Here is a 20,356-nt window from a genome sequence, read left to right on the forward strand (position 1 = left end):
AAAGAGGCAAAGGACACTCCTCTGGAGAAGCAAGAAAAGAGAATCCAGAAAGTTGAAGATAGTGTAAGGAGCCTCTGGGATAACTTCAAGCATACCAACATCAGAACTATGGGGGTGCCAGAAGAAGAGAGAGAGCAAGATACTAAAAACCCACTTGAAGAAATAATGACAGAAAACTTCCCCCACCTGGTGAAAGAAATAGACTTACAAGCCCAGGAAGTGCAGAGAACCCCAAACAAAAGAAATCCAAAGAGGACCACACCAAGACACATTGTAATTAAAATGCCAGGGGCAAAAGACAAAGAGAGAATCTTACAAGCAGCAAGAGAAAAACAGTTACCTATAAGTGAGCACCCATACGATTGTCAGCTGATTTCTCAATAGAAACTATGCAGTCAAGACAGGAGTGGCAAGAAATATTCAAAGTGATGAATAGCAAGAACCTACAACTAAGATTACTCTACCCAGCAAAGTTATCATTCAGAATTGAAGGGCAGATAAAGAGCTTCACAGATCAGAAAAAACTAAAGGAATTTATCACCACCAAACCAGTATTATATGAAATGCTGAAAGGTATTCTTTAAGAAGAGGAAGAAGAAAAAAGTAAAGATAAAAATTATGATCAATAAATACATATATATCAACAAGTGAATCTAAAAATCAAGTGAATTATAAATCTGAGGAACAGAATAAACTGGTGAATATAATAGAATCAGGGGCAAAGAAAGAGAATGGATAATTATCAGGGGGAAAAGGGTGTGGTGGTGCAGGAAGAGACTGGACTATAAACATACACCTATGGATGAGGACAATGAGGGGGTAAGGGCAGAGGGTGGTGTGGGAACCGGGTGGAAGGGAGCTATGGGGGGATAAGAGAAAGGAAAAACAATTGTAATAATCTGAGCAATAAATATTTATTAAATTAAAAAAAGATTTGTTACTTAATCAAGCACGATCAAGTAACAAAAATGGGACAGATGAGACCCCTGGTCACTTAGAGCAGCGTTTTTCAACCACTGTTCCGCGGCAGAGATGTTGCCTGGTGTGCCGTAGGTGCAGACAAGACAAGAATTTTATAATTTTTCACTATTTTGTTTACTTAATATTTCATAATAAAGTAATTATAAAATACTTTCTTTGTGTTTATTTGATTCCTATTCAAGAGAATTACTTTATATATAGTCAATATAGGCACAGAGTTAAATTTTTTAACATTTTCTAATGGTGGTGTGCCTCGTGATTTTTTTCATGAAACAAGTGTGCCTTTGCACAAAAAAGGTTGAAAAACACTGACTTAGAGAGAGGAGATGGAACCTCCAGATATAGACAGAGAGATAGAATCCCCTGACACCAGGTAGAGGAGCGGCAGCATTGGGACACTCAGGTGTGGCTTAGAAGATCCCTTGCCCACAGATAGGGGCCATGAGGTTTCACAACCCTCAGGCAGGCCAGACAAGACCGCAAGATGCTCAGGAAGAGGAGATAAAAGCTCACAACCTGCAGGCAGAAAGGTGAGACTGCGCTCAGGGAGGAGATGGGAGACCTTCTGTCAGCCAGGTGGGGATGAGGATCCTGCCACTGCATGAGGCAGTTTAAACTTGAGAGTACTCATCTCGGTGAGACGTCACCTCTGCCATTCAGGTTGAGCATGTGAGACTTGGTTCTCAGGGAGAGATGTGCAAAGTGACACTTGGGTGGTGGAAGAAGGCCTTTGGCTCTGACATGGAAGGAAAGAGACACTTATATTCAAGGAAGAGAGAGTAACTCACTGGTGTAACTCCCAGCTGGTAACTCTCACACTTTTTAACACTCAGGTGTGTGAGGTGAGCATTGGTTATCCCTGGTGGGTGAGATGCCATCTCCTGACAATCAGAAGAAAGGATACTTCCAGGACCAGCTTAGCTCCATGGTTGAGTGTCGACCTATGAACCAGGGGTTTCATTCCAGGTCGCAAATGAACAGGTTTGGCTTAATTCCCTGTTGGAGTGTGCAGGAGGCAGCCAATTGATGATTCTCTCTCATTATTGATGTTTCTATCTCTTTCTCCTCTCCCTTCCTCTAAAATCAATAAGACATATATTTAAAAAAGAAAGAATACTGCGTGATATTCAGGTAACCATGATGAGAATTCCTGGCAATTATCGGGAACACCACCTTGCTGCATATAAGTCTCAGAAAGGAGACCAGAATACACTCAGTTAGAGAATAGATGCCGCAGCGGGCTAAGGAAGGCAGGCTCTGTCATCTCAGATGAAGTGGGACCACAAAGATCCCTGGCCAGATTTGGGGTCAAGGGAGGGGCTGCATGTGAGTCCCCCTCATCCAGGGGAACCTGTGTGCGAGTGGAGAAGTCACTTCAGCGAGAACCCGTTAGGCTAAGGGGTTCCTACAGACCTACCTGCCTCTTGGGTGGGGGAGGTGGCCCTGCTGATTGGTCAAGATGCTCGGAGCTTTGTGAGGTCAGCAGGCCTCCCGGTGGCTGGGCAGGACAATGGTGGAGATGCTGCCAACTGCCGTTCTACTGGTCTTGGCAGTGTCTGTAGTTGCCAAAGTTAACAGCACGTGTGAGTAAGTGTCCAGGACCTTGGTGGGGGATGGGTGCCCTCTGAAGAGCAGACCCAGACTACCTCTGTCCAGAGAACAGGCCATGCTGGGGCCTTCGCAGCCTCCTGGTGACCCCCGGCCTGATGCAGATCCCCTGCTCTGAGGTCATGCACAGCATGGGGATCTACCCACACACCTACATCCTGATGTTCATCAGTCCTGCAGACATGTGATGCCCCAGCCTGTGAACGAGTCCTAAGGCATCGACCTGCTGTAGCTCTAGGGCCTTCACACCCCTGAAACCCCCCAGTGTCCAGGATACCACACATGTTAATAAGTCCCAAACTAGTATTGCCTCACCTGTGACTCAATTTCCACCTCTTACAAGACAAGGTCCTCATCTTTCCTGACTGCCTAAGCTATCCCTGAACCCCAAAGTCTGGTTTTGAAGACCCCAGCCCATGGCACTCTGTACTCCCATGTCAGCCTCCCCCAGCCCCTGGCCTCCACTTCCATCTTTCCAGCTGCCTGTGGCATCCTCTCCCCGTACCTGTGGCTACACCCACAAGACCAAGAAATTACAGCCCTCACCACACTTCCTGGAGCCCGTGTCTTCTGCCTTGTCACAGCCCCACAACATGGCCCTCATGACACCCCCTTTGACCCTACACCAAAGGTTGCCCTCGCTTTCCCAGATCTTCCCCACTTATTTTTTAAGATTCTTCCTCTCTACACCAAAAAATACAAATATATATATATATATATTATTGATTTCAAAAGGGAGGGAGAGAAAGAGATGGAAACACCAATGATGAGAAAGTATCATTGATGGGCTGCCTGCTGCCTGCTCCCTACTGGGGATTGAGCCTGGAACCTGGGCATGTGCCCTGACTAGGAATCAAAGTGTGACCTCCTGGTTCACAGGTCAATGCTCAACCACGGAGCCATGCCGCCTGGGCGATCTTCCCCACTCTTTTTTTTTTTTTGATCTTCCCCACTCTTGAATCTCTGCCCTCAGTTGAGGCACAAGCACAGGCTATGCCTGCTCTTGGCCTCATCTGTGCCCGTGCTCCCTCCTCAGTGGCTCCTGTGGACGACCGTTCAGGCAGACCCTACAAGCGACCACACGTGTGATCGGAGGCCAGGCTGCTGCTCCCGGGGCGTGGCCCTGGATGGTCAGCCTGCAGGTCTTCACTTACCACAACAGCCGGAGGTACCACGCCTGTGGAGGCACCTTGCTGAATGCCCAGTGGGTACTCACTGCTGCTCACTGCTTCAGGCTCAATAAGTAGGTGTGGGAGCAGGCAGGGGGTCTTCCCAAGGGCTCTTGTCAGGAACCTTCTGGGCGTGGGGTGTGGGTGGGGGGTCTCTGCTCAGGGCCCAGTGGCCACCCGGGTGAATATGTTGAGGGGACCCTTGTGAGGAGAGGGCTGAGGCTCTCAGTCACAGCTGGTGCCAGGTGCCAGGCGGGAATGACCTGGTCCCTCTGTGTGCACAGAAAACCATATGACTGGAGACTGATTTTCGGAGCAAGGGAACTAGAGTATGGCAGCACCGGGCCCGTGAAAGCACCCCTCCAGGAGAGATTTGTGGAGAAAATCATCCCTCATGAGAGATACTCCTCCATCTCAGAGGCCAACGACATTGCTCTCATGAAGGTCACCCCTCCTGTGGTCTGTGGAAGCCTTGTCAGACCCAGCTGCCTGCCCCCATTTATGGCCGGCCCACCCAGAGTGTCCCAGTCCTGCTGGGTGACTGGTTGGGGGTTCTTAAGGGAGAATGGTAAGTCCAGGAGGGGCTTTCGGGGTGCATTGTGCAGCATTCCATCGGTGCACTTTGAGGTGAAAGGGTATGTGGGGGGCCTTTGGGTGGGTGCAACCTCTGTCCCTTTCCAGCCAGAGAAACTGAGGGCGAGAGCTGAGTGCCTGCCCAGAGCCACCAGTGCTGCATCCTGGAAATGGGGAGAGAAGCTCTAGGTGGGGTTTTGTGGCTGCAGGTCGGTCCTTTCTCTCTCTGTCCTCAGTTTCCCCACCTGTGGGTGGAAAGGCCAGTGCCCAGCCCCTCTGCCCCCACCCTTGGGAGTCATAGCTCTCAAATCCTCCCCAGCCATTGTAGCTGCTGTAAGGTTTCCCTGCAGAAGGGAGAGGGTGGGGGTGGGGGGTGGTCTGCCATCTGTCTCCATGGCAGGAAGGTTTGGCCAGCAGAGCAGGGCTTTTCACAGGGGGCTGCCTGACTGTTACCCAGTCACACCAGGAATGTGAAGATACGAGTGACGTAAATTAGCTCTCATACTCTTCTGTTTCTTGATAACAGACCCTTTAGGCTTTCTCATTCCAGGCTGTTCTTGTGGAGTTTAAAACACAGCCTTTACTGGTAACTCCAAAATCAGTAATTTCAGGATTCTTTCCTAACTCTTAGTCCCCTCTCGGAAGCTTGCTCTCAGTTTCTAATAGAGTAGCCACCTGTCTCCTTAGAAAGTGTTTCTAGCAGTTGCCCTTGCTACCACTGGCTTCTGCTGACTGACCTTCCCTCGCTGGCCCTCCCTGCCCACCTGCCCAACCACGTCCGGCCTCTAGGGTTCATGCATCCCGGAGGCTGATGTCAGGGTTCGTGCTATCGTGTTGCTGCTGAGTGCAGGCTTCTGTGCAGCCTGGATGTCTTGCAAGGCCTCTTTCGTCCTAGAATCTCTCTAAACATAATGGGATTTCTATCTTTTTGGCTCACACATTCTCCCAAGGCTGGGTCTTAAAGAAATCTTAGGCTCCAACCCCTGTGCCCTTCCTCCATACCTTCCTTTCCACCTGCCCCTGGAACGAGCTCTGCCACCCTCTCCTTTCCGACGGATGGACGCTGAGCTGCTGCAGGCTGTCAGCATGTGTCATGTAAAACAGGGCTCGGGGATCCAGAAAATACTTCTCTGCTTGAGGACACCAGGCTCTTCACAATGAAACCCTGGCTCTCTGGGCTCGGGCTCTGCCATAGACAGAACGGCTATCTCGATGGCTAAGGAGCCTCTGTGGTCGCTGTCTCTGGGTCACCTCTACCACAGGGCGGAGAACTGCAGACTGTGCCTCCTGCTTGAGGGGCAGGGAAGGTGGGGGCAGAAGAGATTGGAAACATCAGAGTCACTGGCTGTGTGCCTGCCCGCACCCGCGTGCTCCATGGGGTTCTGTCTTCCCTTCTGGCCCACGTAGCGCGTTCCAGACCTGCCCCTCCAACAGGCCTGCCCTGTCTATGCCCCTGTCTGCACTGCAGATACTGTGTGTTCAAACCCACCCCGGGGCTGTAGGGTCAGAGCAGCGGCTGCCATCAGGACCTCTGTCTGTGGGACCCCCCCTAACCAAGAGGGGGCAGCTGGTGGCTCTCAGGTTCCGTGCAGACAGGCCAGCCTTTCCCATCCTAGGGACCCTGACAGAGTGGGGCTGCACAGGAGGGACTGACTTGGTCCTTGATTTGGTTCAAGACTTCCTGGGAACAGAGAGGAGGCTCATGGGGAGGGCCTCGCCAGCCCACTTGGAGGGTCCTGTCCAAGGGGTTGGAGGAGTCCTGTTGGGGACCACAGGAAGGGAGACTTACAGCCAGAACTGGACTTGGTTCTGGAGAGAAAAACTGGGGTCTAAATCCAGGTCACAGCACATCCCTGCTGCGACTCAGGCAAGTGGTGCTCCAGGCTCCTGAGTACATGACACGACACCAGTGGACCCCTCAGTGCTCAGCCAACTGCCCTCCACAGTCTAGCAGATCCTCAAACATACATCTCTCATCAAAACTGCCCACCCCACGTCCTTCTGTCCATTTTCCAGACTCTTTCTCTGTCCTCCCTCCAGGTGTGTGCCTTGGGACACCACCCTACCCCTCGCTGGTCTGGGGTGTGAAGGGGAGGGTGGCTCTTGGGTTTAAATGGAGCATTTCAGGATGAGGTGAGCTCTGTGCAGGACGGCAGCAGGGCTTTCACTCGCGTGTCTCCATGATCACTGACCACCAAGTCCCTGGTTGTAGACCGCAAGATGTCACCTGTGCTGCAGGAGGCGCGTGTGGACATCATCGACCTCAACCTGTGCAACTCGACCGGGTGGTACAGAGGGCGCATTCACTCCACCAACTTGTGCGCAGGCTACCCTGAAGGCAAAGTCGACACCTGCCAGGTAACTGTCCTGAGGGTGCCCAGGTCCCTATGGCCACCTCCTTTTTGGATCCCTCAGCTCCATATACTCCGGGGCCCTGAGCTAGAGACTTTTTTCCTGATGCCGTGTCTATGGTCACTTTTAACATGGGCGGTGATGCCACCAGCTGCCCCTACAGAGAACCAACCCCCACCTTTAGCACCTTCTCCCACCCTCACACAGCGATCATATCACCCAAACACGCCCTGGACAGAACTTGTACGTCCTTTCCCAGAATGCAAACCCTCCCAACCACTTACACACATGCGCTCAGGTGTGCCTGCACGGACACGTGAGTTCCTCATCTCCTCCTCCCTGGGAGGAAACCCACGGCGGTCACACCCGTTACATCCCAATGGACCCTCCACCACAGCCAGCTGCGTTTCTGGGAGTGGAAAACTGGCTGCAGAAGTTGCCTGCCAGAGCCTGTGGCCCTCCTGGGCAGCAGGGAGAAGTGGCCACGGCTCAGCGGAAAGTGACTCCCGTGTCCTTCTGGCAGGGGGACAGTGGTGGGCCGCTCGTGTGCAGAGGCCCGGAGGACGCCTATGTGGTCATGGGAATCACGAGCTGGGGGGTAGGCTGTGCCCGAGCCAAGCGCCCCGGAATCTACACATCCACCTGGCCCTATCTGAGCTGGATTGCTTCCAAGATTGGTATCCAGGCCTTGCAGATGGCTCAGTCGGCTCAGCAGGGCACCCCTGCCCTGCCTAGTACTGCCACAAACCCCACTCAACTCCCCTCTACTCCCCCTCCTTGGTACTTCCAACCACTTCCCACCAAGCTACCTGCATCCAGACCCCAACCCCGACCCCCAACCCCAGCCCCACCCCGACTCCCAGCCCCAGCCCCACCCCGACCCCCAGCCCCACCCCGACCCCCAGCCCCATCCCGATCCCCACCCCCAGCCCCACCCACACCACCACCACCCCAACCACCTCCACCTTTCACTAAACCTACCGAAGCTCCTTCTTTTGCCAAACGACTCCAGCAACTCATAGAGACCCTGAAGGGGAACACGAGGAATTTTAGGACAAGAGGCGAGGAGGAAATGGAGGCCACAGGCCTCCAAGAGCTGACCCCACTGTCAAAAGGCTGGTGAAACCTTCGTGGGCAGAAAAGAAAGATGAATAAGTAAATAAATATTTCTCTAAGAAGAGATGTTTTCTGGATTTTTTCTTTTTTTTAATTATTTTTTATTTCTCAAAAAACATCTATTTTTTTTGCCGAAACCAGTTTGGCTCAATGGATAGAGCGTCGGCTTGGGGACTGAAAGGTCCCAGGTTCGATTCCGGTCAAGGGCATGTACCTTGGTTGTGGGCATATCCTCAGTAGGGGGTGTGCAAGAGGCAGCTGATCGGTGACTCTCTCTCATCGATGTTTCTAACTCTCTATCCGTCTCTCTTCCTCTCTGTACAAAATCAATAAAATATATTTTAAAACAAAACAAAACAAAATAAAAAAACATCTATTTTTATTTTAAAAGCAGACGTTTAATTATAAAAAATTCATAGAAAAATAAAATAAAATATTCATAAAATTATGTTTCTCAAAGTGTAGGTTGTCAAAGTATGTGGACCACATAAAATAGAACACCTAATGGTACATGTTAAAATGAGCTTTGCTGAGTTGGTGTGTGTCAGTGGTTGTGACCTAAAAATACACAGGGATTACTCAGAGGTCCAGGATAAACCCATTTATTTTCAGATGTTTCACGTGTACTGGTACAGTGACTCAAGGGGTCAGTTCTCCAAATCCTGAGTAAGCCAATATTGAGGAAGTTTTCTCTTTTATACCCTTCGGTTGCTTTGTTTTCTGTTTATGGCCCCTTTGTAAACTGGGAGTAATTAGGAAAACAGGTCTTGCTAGACCAGATTAAGAAAGGGGCAGTGACTGCCAAAACAGGTTTTGCTCAGTGGATAGAGCATTGGCCTGCAGACTGAAAGGTCCCAGGTTCGATTCTGGTCAAGGGCATGTACCTTGGTTGCTGGCACATCCCCGGTGGGGAGTGTGCAGGAGGCAGCTGGTCGATGTTTCTCTCTCATCAATGTTTCTAGCTCTGTATCCCTCTCCCTTCCTCTCTGTAAAAAATCAATAAAATATATTAAAAAAAGAAATAAAAGAAAGGGGCAGTGACTTAATTATAGTCTATCAAGAATGTACACTAGGTTACTGGCACAGATTCAGATTGCTAGCCCCCCTCCCCCCCCAAAAATGTCTGATATTCCCCATCAGTTGAACATCTACACTAATAAAAGAAAAACGTGCAAATAAACTATCACTCCACTATGCCCACCAGCCACCCCCAACACAGCCCAATCAGGAACAAGTATGCAAATTTACCCAATCAAGATGGTGGCTGGCCACAGAGCTGGAGCAAGCAGGAGGCTTGGGTTGCCCCGGCGATGGAGGAAGCTAAGGTTCCTGCCAGCCCTGGCTGGCCCTGGCCTACACTCAGGGCTACAAAGTTTCAATTATAAAATAAATAAATAAATAAATTCTAGATACTTGCTTTCAGCCGGCCTTGGTCTCTGCTCAAGGAGGTGCTGAAAAAAGAAAAAAAAAGAAAAAGAAAAAGAAAAAAAGGAGGGGCTGAGACCTTGGGTTGCCAAGAGAGGGGGGAGGGCTGATCAAGCCAGGATGGGAGGGTAGGGGCTGTTGGGCGTAAGCAGACCAGTAAGGGGGATGGGCAGTTGGGAGTGAGCAAGCTGGCACGGGGGTAGTTGGGGGTGATCAGGCTGGTGGGGGGTGGCATTTGGGGGTGAGGCCAGCGGTGGAGTGGGGAGGGGGCAGTTGGGAGTGAGCAGGCCAGCAAACAGAATGCTTAGGGGCAATCAGGCAGGTAGGCAGGCAAGTGAGCAGTTGGAGCCAGAGCCCATGTGGCTTGCGAGCCGCAGTTTGCTGACCACAGGGCTAGGGAATGGTTTTTATTGTTTTTAAAAGAGCACCTCACTAGCCGAGACCGGTTTGGCTCAATGGATAGAGCGTCGGCTTGGGGACTGAAGGGTCCCGGGTTCGATTCCCGTCAAGGGCATGTACCTTGGTTTCGGGCATATCCCCAGTAGCGGGTGTGCAAGAGGCAGCTGATCGATGACTGTCTCTCATTGATATTTCTAACTCTCTATCTCTCTCCCTTCCTCTCTGTACAAAATCAATAAAATATATTAAAATAAATAAATAAAAGAGCACCTCACTAGGTAACACATTCCTGCAAATCCCTGGTCAGATTTAATCTCTTAAATTGAAATCATAGTAAGCATCTGTAACTTAGAGGGGAAAAGTTTGTTCTTGCCCCCTCCCACTCCCAAACTCATTTTTTTAAAAACACTCAATGGCAGTGAGTGGTCTCTATCCCAGTAAGTTGAGAGTTAACTGGGTGACTCCAGACATCAGGGCAGTCTCCTGCATTAAGGTGGTTTGAGACCTGCAAATTCTTTCACGCTGTTGGCCCAGTGAAATCCAGACCCATAAAACACACACGTGTTCAATAGTTATGTAATTCCACCTTTACTGTAAAAGGAAAAGAATAAATACAGTGGAAATGATGTACAAGATGATCACTAAGCACATCAGTGAGCCACAAGCACTGGAGAGAAGGGCTTGTCTGTGCCCTGGCTGCCCGGGGAACTTCGTCCCACCGCTGCTTGGAATGGGAAGGAATGCCTCATGCTGAAGTCGGGCTTTTTACCATTCTGAGACAAAAAACTCACCTAAATTTCCTTTTATTTAAGAGATACACAAAGCAGGTTCCCAGATTCTCCTCTCTGTCCAACCCTAGAGGGGGACTAATCCTCAATCCTGGGCGGGATCTGGAGTGGACGGACCTCCATGTGTCAGGCGTTGCTGGTGCTGCCCCATCCCTGTCCTTTAGCACAGGGGATGGCTGTAGAGGGTTGGGTGTGGAAGGCCATGAAGTTTCTCAGTTCAGAGCCGGAGCTGTGAGGGGAAAGGCATCCTCGGGCTCAGGAGGGAGGCAGGGTCTTGGTGTTGCCACACTGCTCTTGGGCTAGCTGGTCCTCCTCTTTCTGGTCCAAATTAATATTCTGTGGACAAGGTTTCAGGTGAGGCCTGGCCCTATGCTTGCCCGCCTATGGCGATACATCCAGGCCGCTGCACATGCCAGCAGGTGCTACCTGCAAGAGCCACTCTGTTGGCTTATGCTTGACACCCTCTGAAAAGAAGCTGTTTTGGGACTCCCCCACCCCCCACATAGGCCCACATACTGGAGCCTGACCTACCTCAAGCTCCTGCAAAACTTCATCCATGAAGTCCTGGGAATTCTGCTTGTAGGACACAGCTAATCGAATCGCATCGTTAAAGAGCTGGGGGAGGTGGGGAGGAAGGAAAACACGGCCATGGGTGCCAGTGACCTGGGCTCCGCCTGCCTTGGCCCCACTGGCCTGGTCTTCAGTGCACACAACACTACACCTCAATATCAGCAAAGTCACTCCTTAATTCACTTTCTTCCTGTCAGCCTGACTCCACTCATGGGCCACAGGCCCATCATCTCCCGTCTGTCAATGCCCACAGGGACCCCTACCTATCAGTCCCAGGGCCTGCCCCCTCTGTCAGCCCTTCTCTTGTGGTTTCTCTGTCCTTTACCACCTGGCTGTCTGACCTCTGCAGACCAGTATTACCTTCACCACGTTGGTGCCATCAGCAGCTGAGACAAAGTACAGGGGCAGGGAGAACTTCCTGGCAAAATTGAAGCTTTTTTGGGTCACCTTTATGTCAGCTGTAGAGAAAAGGTAGGAGACAGGCCTGTCCATCAGGGAAAGAGAGGGATTTGCAGGGTGGGTAACCGGCAGCCCCATTCCAGAAATTGGCTCTTTACTAGAAAGGGAGTGAGGGCCTACAACCAACGGCTGCATCTCGGGAAGGAGGAATCATTGAAGGCTCACGGCACCAGAAAACCAGAAGAAATGTTGGCGGGTCCCCATAAACTGCTGACCCGACACCCAGGGGTGGCCTTACCATCGATTTTATTGGCCACCACGACACACGGGATCTCTGGCCTGAACTCCCGAAGCTCAGCGTACCAGGTGCCCAGGTTCTTATAGGTGACTTTCCTCTGCACATCGAACACCTGCAATAAGCAGAGAAGGTGGCTTGCGTGTGACAACGTCTCCATACGCCACCAGGCAACTTGCCTACACGGGCAAGGAGCTTGGTGCACATCACAGGTTTGGGAACTGGGACTGGGCCCCGCTGAGCTGCAGTCACTCCTGACCAGAAGCTGCACCTGTGCCCACCCTTCTCAGGAAAGCCCCCAGAATCAAAGTGGCTTTAAAAATCTTATTTTTTTCCATCTTGTCACCTCATTTATTTACCTATTTTAACCAAGTTGTATCGTCTTACTAATTAATAGTTTGTTAAAAACTGTAAACTTTTCCCAGAATCTATTATTTTTATTGGTTAAACTGTTTTAAACTGATAAGAACAGATACTACACTTGATCTTAGCCAAAAGGCCGAGAAGTGATGGTTGGTTAAACTGTTTTAAAATTCCTTTGTAATAATTTAAAATGTTTCACTTTAGCTACTATTATTTACTTCAAACTCTAAGCCTTTGTTTAACCTTCTGTTCACTTGGTATTGCAAACTTTTAAAAGGTAATTTTTACATTTTTATTACTTTGTAGCTTGCAATTTTATTAACTTTTTGAAACTTGTAGCTTTTACCTACTTTAAAATACCAGCAGGAAGTGTGAACATCTCGGATTTGCCCTAATGCCTCTAGCTGCTGTGCAGGGACCTCATGCCCCTCAGAGGCTAGCCTCGTGCTTCCAAGCTGTCTGTCTTCTGGAATAAACTCACTGCCCCAAACCACCCCACCCAACAGGGATGTGATGACAAGCCTGTCTCCTGCTGGAGTGGCTGCTATTATTTATAGATGGCCCATCCTTTCATGGGAACTGCATGGACCAGGACCAGGCCTTGCGTGCAGGTGGCAGGTGTGGATCAGCAGCTGTCACATTCGAGACAGGAGGTCCACCTGGGAGGCTCATCCATAGTTCTCCCAGGACCAATGCCAAGTGACCAGGTTGTCTTGAAGTCCCAATATAGACTTCATGTAAAGCATTCTTGTTACAAAACTCCTGAAATCTGCTTCATACCAGGCTGCCTCCTGTGATCACTATCCAACAGTCACCTTTGCCCAGATCTGGTTTCTGGACCTTCCTCTCCTCATTGAAGGAGCCAAGGAGCCAGCTGGGATGAGGAGCCCTCCCATCAGAGGTTCAAGGTAAGGGTGTAACCCCAGCTCCCTCTGTGACTCCGGGACCCCCTTGTGGTCATCAGAGGTAGGTGCTTTCTACCTGCCAGGCCATGCAGCAGGAGGGACTGCACGCCAAGCCTCAGAAGAGGGTCCAAGAGGAGCCCATGGAGGTGTGTCAGAGGCTGGAGGAGGTCACTCCCAGAGAGAAAAGAGAAGTGAGCTCTTGAGCACCAAGGGCCATGGCTGAACTAAGGCAGAGAGAGACCCGCCTTCCCAGCTCTCCAGGGTCATGTGTGACTCTTGGCATGACACTGTTTTCTGTGCCTCACCTTGCCACCCTCTTCTGTCCCCTTGCAGACACTAGCTAAAATTCTGGAAAATTTCAGGGGTTTTGTACTTAAGGGAGAGTAGGGCCTGAGCATGGAGCCAGAGAGTTAATGGGCAGGTCCTGAAGGACAGTGGCTCACAGGCTGACACAAATCTCGCATGTCCTGGCTCTTCCCAGTGCTGTTTCCTGTCCTGCTGTGACACTGTGATCCCAGCCCGGGCTGCAGGGGGCACCTCGGGAGACTGTTCTAGACAGCGAGATGAAGGCTGGGAGGGAGAGGAAGGGGCTGGTTTGGGAGGGAAAGCCCCCTGAGAACTGCTTTCCTTTCAGCGTCTGTCCTTAGTGATCACCACCAGGGATGGTCACGGGAGATCTCAGGAGCCCCCTCAGTATTGCTGGGCCCCTTGCCCCTCACCCCCAAGGCTACAATTGCCCAGTCTTCGCCCACCTCCCAGCAGGTCTCGTACCATGATGCAGGCATGGGCCTTGTGGTAGTAGGAGGCGTGCATACTCTGGAACCGCTCCTGGCCCGCTGTGTCCCAAAAGTCTGCAATATGAACAAAGCTCTGACTGCCTGACAGGCTGGAGGGCAGGGACCCTGAGCACCTTCACGCAGGTGTCTGCGCGGGAAGCACAGGGGACACGGAGTCCACCCAGCTCCCTGGTGCTGTCAGGACCCAGGGAGCCTGGCTGAGCTGAGAGGCCTGTGCACACCTGTGTGTGTGGGGGTGAATGAGAGGAGGCACAGGGCCAGGAGGATGGAGAATGCAGACAGGAAGCCCCAAGAAGAAGCTCCCTCCCACCCCCATGTCCCCCCTGTGTGATGACTGCAGATGGTGAACAGTCAGGCAGGATATGGACCTGGCCAAGGGGAAGGTTGTCACCTCATGTTAAGTCCGAGCCCTTTGTGGAGGAGAATTTTCAGACCATGTTGTTATTTCTGGATGCTGGCTCCATCAGAACAGCAGGTCAGAGCACTGGAACTGAGCCTCTGCATCTTCCTCTCCTCCAGGCCTCCAGGCTCTCAGTGGGTGGCCTTCCTGCCAGCCCTCACCTGCATCCCTGCTGGGGTCTCATTTCCTCCCTGCACTCTCTCCCTCAGACCTTGTCTCCTCCTCCCACCCCCCACCCCCTGCCTGAGAGTTGGAATAATTGTGCTGCTCACCCACAAGAACGGTCTTGCCATCCACAGTGGCTGTGTGCTTATACAGGGTCAGGGCGTATGTGGATAGCTGCTGGGGCTGACTGTGGTCAGGTTAAGGAGCAAAGGTGAACAAAAAGGGAGAGGTTGGTGTGAAAAATTGGCCCTTTCTCTCCTTTTCTTTCTGGCATTATTGTGATTTTAAATGGAATTAACGAGTCTCAGGTATCTTTGGCACCAGCTCCATGGGTGTGGATGAGTGGGAGAGCCTGGCAGCGTGTCCTGACCACCTGGGTCTGAGGGGAGCCCTGGAATGGAATTTTACTGATTGGTGTCATAAGCAGTGTCATGTGTTTTGAAAATGCAACTTTAGCAATATGAGCGTTTCAGGGAAGAAAGCCACCACAAGTCAGACAGCTGACCAGTGTGAACTGTAGTTGGCCTGTGTATGAAACCCCAACAGGACTCCTGGGGGTAACCCTTCCTGAATCCGCAAGATGTGGGTGGTCACCCCTGGGATGCAGGACATTCAGGTAGGTGAGTGTAAGGAGACCTAATGGAAGGTGAGGCAAGAAACACCCCAAATCCCCAGGGCCTCCGGCCTCCTCTCACCTATGGTTCCCAGTGGGTTCACCTGGGAAGCTTTGTAAACTATGCTGGTTGCCAGGCAGGTCTCACTCCCAACCTGCAGCGCAAACAATTCATGAGGAGAGGATGGGGATGGCAGCTCATATTTCATAGAGCTCATTCATACCAGAGAATAGTTAAATATCAGGAGCCCAAGCTTTGAGGTCAGAGAGGTACAGTGATTTGCACAGGGATGCAGGCCTTTGGCAGGCACTATTAGCAACTCTACCACCCTCCTAATATATAGCAAATCCAAATACAAGTAAGGCCTAAGAACACAGCATGGACTGCGTGTGATGCCACATGGGCTAGTGAGAAACCAGCGGGGGTCACACCTGTGCATTCTCTCACCTACCCCTAGTCCCTGAACCTTGGGGCAAAGGATGGGCTGGCAGGAGGGTGGGAAGGCTGGGCAACAGGAGCATTTCAAACCTTGAAGGATACAATCCATCCATGAGAAATCTCTCCATGAGTCTGTAAGGAGAACATGCACGGTGGTCAGGCACATCCCCCCGGGGGCCACCAGCTGAAGTCACCTGTGGGCCCTCCCATTCAATCCTCGGGCACACAGGTTCTTTTAAGGGTGATGCCCAGGACCTCCCTCTTCCTGACTCCCCTGAAGTTCCCGGCATGCACAGCTGCTCTGCCCACAAGCAGGCACCACAACAGCTGGTCAGCAACACTAGTTGAAAAGTATAGACCCATCACCTGAGTTCTGCGGTATGTCTATGCTGGAGATCTGTGTGGACTCAATAGATCTAAAACTGAACTTGTGTAACCAACTAACTCTGATCCGGCCAAGGGACCCAGTTAGTGCCATCCGTCCTTTTTCACGCCTGGAACCTGGGACTTGCATGACTAACCCTCATGACCTAACAGCTCACGCTGCTTTGTGCACCAGCCCTATGAGGCTTTGAGATCCACTATCTCTACCTCTGCACACTGGACACTGCAGTCACCCCTGTGTTATGAATGGGAAACTTGAGGCCAGGAAGGCTGTGCCCCCAGCCTGAAACCTGTTTCCCCCACATTCTGCATGTCTTCCAGGCTTTGGTCAAAGGTCACCTGAGCAATGAGACCTTCCCCGATAATCATATTTATGACAAGCAGGTAAGTTCTATCTCAACTTGCATTGCCTCACTGCCCCGCAGGTAGCACCAACGGACACATACATATTTTACTTATGATATCTCTCAGATAGAGCACATGGAAGCCATTTTTGAATTTTTAGTTTAGTTCTGCATCCCCAGGGACTAGGTAAAAAAACCCCCAACATTTAAATTATAGCCACTGTCCAAACACCATGCAAACTGTAGGCACGCCCTCACCCACACAAGCAAAGGCTGATTGAGGAGCCGAGCAGACTTCCATGCTTTTGAGACTGTAACCTGTGTCCAACAAGGCCAGGTAGAGAGTGAACTCCTTCCCTACAGATGGTAACGAGGCTCCCTCCCCACATAGTGTCAGCTGAGATCCCACAGTCGGAGGTGGTGGGTGGGGGAGGCACGGCCCCTCCTCCTTTCCCAGTGAAGAGCACCACAGGAAGACAACTCAGAAGTTTAAATAACACAATATTCAAAATGTCCCAGTTTCAGCAGAAAATCATTCATCATACCAAGAACCAGAATACAAAATGATCAGCAGACACCAACACTATGACAAGCCAGATGTTGCAATCATCTGACAAGGCTGATAAAGCAGCTTCATAAAAATGCACCACTGAGCAAGTGCAGATGTGCTTGAAGTGAATGAAAATGTAGCAAGTCTCAACAATGGACTTTTCAGCACAGAAATAGAAGATATAAATAAGGACCCAACAGTAGGATGAATTAACGCCATTAAAATGTCCATACTTCCCAAGCAATCTATAATATTAACACAATTCCCATGAAAAGACCAATGGTACACTTCACAAAATTAGGACAAACAATTCTAAAGTTTATATGGAACCACAAAAGACCCTGAAGAGCCACAGCAATCTTGGGAAAGAATAACAAAGTTGGAGGAATCACGCTACCTGATAAAAACTGTACTACAAGGCCATAGTGATCAAAGCAATATGGTAGTGACATAAAGACATACACACAGATCAATGGAACAGAGTAGCCCAGAAATAAACCCACACTTTTATGGCCAAGTAATATTTGATAAAGGAGGCAAAAACATATAGTGGGGTAAAAACAGTCTATTCAATAAATGTTGTTTGGAAAACTGGACAGATAATATGCTAAAAAAAAAAAATAGAAGAAGAAAAGAAAAGAAACTGGACAACCTTCTTTTATTGACTTTTGTTTTTGGATATGTCTCCTTGGGCAACAAAAGAAAAAATAAATAAATGGGATCATATCAGACTAAATGAGAGCTGCACTGGGTGCTGTGGCATGAATTCATGAAGATGGCCTGAAACCAGCAAATCCCCAGAGAATCATTCACAGCTACTTGAGTTCAAGGCCTTGATAGTCAAAAATAAAGGTGGACAAAAATATGATTCTGGAGCACCTGAGAGGGAAGATTACACAAGACATTTGTTTGGGGCAGGTCCACCCTCATTCTGTGAAGGCAGAAATGAATGTGTGCCCTCGATAGCCTGAGACAGGTGAGAACTAGGACCACAGCTCCTGGAGAGAAGTTGCCAGAGCTTCTGTTACAATCTTGTGCACATAGGTGCTGACATCAGTTAAAAGATAAGCCAATCTTGCCAAGGCCGGTTTGGCTCAGTGGATAGAGTGTCAGCCTGGGAACTCAAGGGTCCCGGGTTCAATTCCGGTCAAGGGCATGTACCTTGGTTGCGGCACATCCCTGGTGGGGGGTGTGCAAGAGGCGGCTGATAGATGTTTCTCTCTCATTGATGTTTTTGATTTTCTGTCCCTCTCCCTTCCTCTCTGTGAAAAATCAATAAAATGTATATATATAAAAAATAATAATAAGCCAATCTTGCCCTAGCCAGTTTGGCTCAGTGGACAGAGCATCAGCCTGCATACTGCCAGGTCCCAGGTTCAATTCCAGTCAAGGGTACACAGGCTAGGGTTTTGGGCTCAATCACCAGTGGGGGTCATGCAGGAGGCAGCCAATCAACAATTCTCTCTCAATTGGTGTTTCTCTCTTAAAAAAATTTTTTTTTTTTTTAAATTAAGCTAATCTTTACGCTGAGCATGCTCAGTCATCATTTCTACCCACTCTTTGATCTCAGTGAGTCCGTCAAGGACAGTGGTGGGCAAACTGTGGCTAGCGGTTTGCTGAACACTGTCGTATACTACCCTTTACCTCTTAGCACACAATATGCCACAACTGTCTAATCCTCACAGCTTCCAAGTACATGGTAACATTTAGTCTAGTCCAGTGGTCGGCAAACTCATTAGTCAACAGAGCGGCAAACCTCAGCCACAGTTTGCCGACCACAGCTCTAGGTGAAAGCATTTTTACCACCTTTATCCAGTTTGTTATTGGTTGTGCTAGTCACACCTGTAATATGTTCCTCTCTGCATCCCCACTTCTTCCAATTTCAGTCTCTCAGTCCACAACCACATACAGGAACACCCTAGTTCTCCCTCCTCACTCTGGACTGCTCCAGTGGTATCGACAGTGATCTGCTCCACACCGTCCGCCAGTGTTCATGGAAAAAGCTCAAATTCCTTAGTCCTGACTTGAGCCTCCACAGGTGCTGATGTGATCCTCTACTCTCCCCATTCCCCCAGAGTACACCTGGGCTCCAGCCAAACTACTCTCATGACTTTGACAGAAGCCATGCTCTACTGTGCCTCCAGAGAACTCTTCTGAGAGCCTAGACCCACTCTGAGCCCCGTCTTTCTTCCCCAATCTCCCAACATACTTGGACTTGCCCACAGCGCTGTCCCCCAGGCAGATGATCTTCACGTTGTCATCAGCATCATATTTCTCTTGGTCCAGCTCACAGGGATTTGCTTTGTCCCTGGCCATTGGCCCCTGGCTCAGCTCAGGGGAGGGGGCTCCTAACTGTATGGAAAGGGGAGAGAAGGAGCGAATGAGAGGGGTCCGAGGACACACGTACACCCTTCTCATTCATCACCATCTGGCCCACACCCGCTGAATCAGCGGGTCGTAATCTCGTATTCCACCACGACCACCTCCGAGTGGTTTATTCTGTCATTTTACCACACACACGTTCAGGGCCATACCGCCCACTCCGACCGGGAGAGAGTACAGACTTTATACACACAAGTTTTCTCATTTGTAAAACAGGGAGACAACGCAGTGCCCATGTCATATGACCGACGTCAGACTCTGGCAAAGACACGGCGCTCTGTGGCCTGGGAAGCCATCAATGAATCAGCGACAGACCCCCCAGCAGAGGCAGGCCCTGTCCTCCTGGTCCTCTGCCTCAAGCCTCTCACCACCGCTCTATTTTCACGGCGCCCCCGCGAGTCGCCGCCCGGCCGACCCGAGGCGCCTGCAACCCCAGCAGCGCCCGGAGTGGCCGCCCGCGAACCCTGCGACGGGTGGGCCGCTCCTCCGCACCCAGCAGCAAACTCCCTCCCTTAACGAACACCTGGGGGCGGCGGACGGGTCTGGGACCGCCGCACGCACCTCTCGAGCCCCGCTCTCCATCCGGGGCCCGCGGCGGCCCTGGGACCCGCCCGCTCGGACCCGCGGGGCTCACGCTACGCCACACCGGCTTCGGCTCGGCCGCGTCCCCACAGCTGCTACGCAACGGCGTAAGGACCTCGACGAGGGCTGGCCGGCCGAAGCCTGAAGGACCCCACGAGGCGCGGCTGCCTAGCGCGGTGCCGGCGGGAGGACGCGAGGGGGGGGGGGCGCGGGGCGGGGTCAGGCGGCTGGAGGCCTCGGGCTTGTGGAGGCTGGAGTCTGGATCAGCGGACCCGGGGCTAAATCGGGGCTTCCGCGCTCAGGCTTCCTGGGGTGGCGGGACAGCGGGCCTCAGGGAGGCCCCGTGCGGCGTTGGGACACAAGTGCGGAGGCTGCCACTGGGCCCAGGGACACCTGGCTCGGCCACCGCCCTCAGGAAAATGGAGGGTGGCGCTTTAGGGGCGGGAGGCACGTGACTGGAAACGTCTAAAGTTTGCAGTTCTCTGTTGGGTGAATTTGAGTTCATGTCTTCATGCGTCAACATTTGTTATTAACCATGAATAGAGACAGCCACGACCGAGCCTGGTGAGCAGGCTGTTTCTGTTCTTTCTTATTTATTTTTATTTTTGTATTTTTTAGGATGTTGTATCTGTTCTTGAGGGCAACTCAGGCCGTGCTCCCACCCCTGCCCCTCGCAAGTTAAAGGGGCATTCCGTTTCCCTGAGTGGCTTGTTCATTACAAATGCGTGAATGCACCTGTGATTTGGAGAAGAAATTT

General features: G+C 51.0%; 2 protein-coding genes and 1 pseudogene across 3 annotated transcripts; 1 reads left to right on the forward strand and 2 right to left on the reverse strand.

Annotated features, from left to right (window-relative positions):
* Positions 1 to 1,283: 1,283 nt before the first annotated feature.
* On the forward strand, positions 1,284 to 7,861 carry ACR (acrosin). Its single transcript, XM_036430158.2, has 5 exons — positions 1,284 to 2,568; positions 3,626 to 3,832; positions 4,043 to 4,326; positions 6,544 to 6,689; positions 7,207 to 7,861. The coding sequence occupies exons 1-5, from the start codon at positions 2,492 to 2,494 to the stop codon at positions 7,804 to 7,806; spliced, it is 1,314 nt and encodes a 437-aa protein (XP_036286051.1). The 5' UTR covers positions 1,284 to 2,491; the 3' UTR covers positions 7,807 to 7,861.
* Positions 7,862 to 10,187: 2,326 nt separating this feature from the next.
* Positions 10,188 to 19,692, reverse strand: RABL2B (RAB, member of RAS oncogene family like 2B). Of its 2 annotated transcripts, none has more exons than XM_045578744.1 (9): positions 19,579 to 19,692; positions 18,845 to 18,987; positions 15,460 to 15,489; positions 14,413 to 14,492; positions 13,715 to 13,794; positions 11,679 to 11,790; positions 11,342 to 11,439; positions 10,943 to 11,026; positions 10,188 to 10,747 (listed from the first exon to the last, which is right to left on the reverse strand). In XM_045578744.1, the coding sequence occupies exons 1-9, from the start codon at positions 19,597 to 19,599 to the stop codon at positions 10,667 to 10,669; spliced, it is 729 nt and encodes a 242-aa protein (XP_045434700.1). In that variant the 5' UTR covers positions 19,600 to 19,692; the 3' UTR covers positions 10,188 to 10,666. The 2 variants fall into 2 exon arrangements, with proteins under 2 accessions (XP_045434700.1, XP_045434701.1); XM_045578745.1 differs by having other exon boundaries at positions 10,704 to 10,837.
* LOC118714765 lies at positions 12,068 to 12,186 on the reverse strand (annotated as a pseudogene).
* Positions 19,693 to 20,356: the final 664 nt, after the last annotated feature.

This window comes from Pipistrellus kuhlii, unplaced genomic scaffold (genome assembly GCF_014108245.1).
Source record: "Pipistrellus kuhlii isolate mPipKuh1 unplaced genomic scaffold, mPipKuh1.p scaffold_m20_p_101, whole genome shotgun sequence".
NCBI lineage: Eukaryota > Metazoa > Chordata > Mammalia > Chiroptera > Vespertilionidae > Pipistrellus > Pipistrellus kuhlii.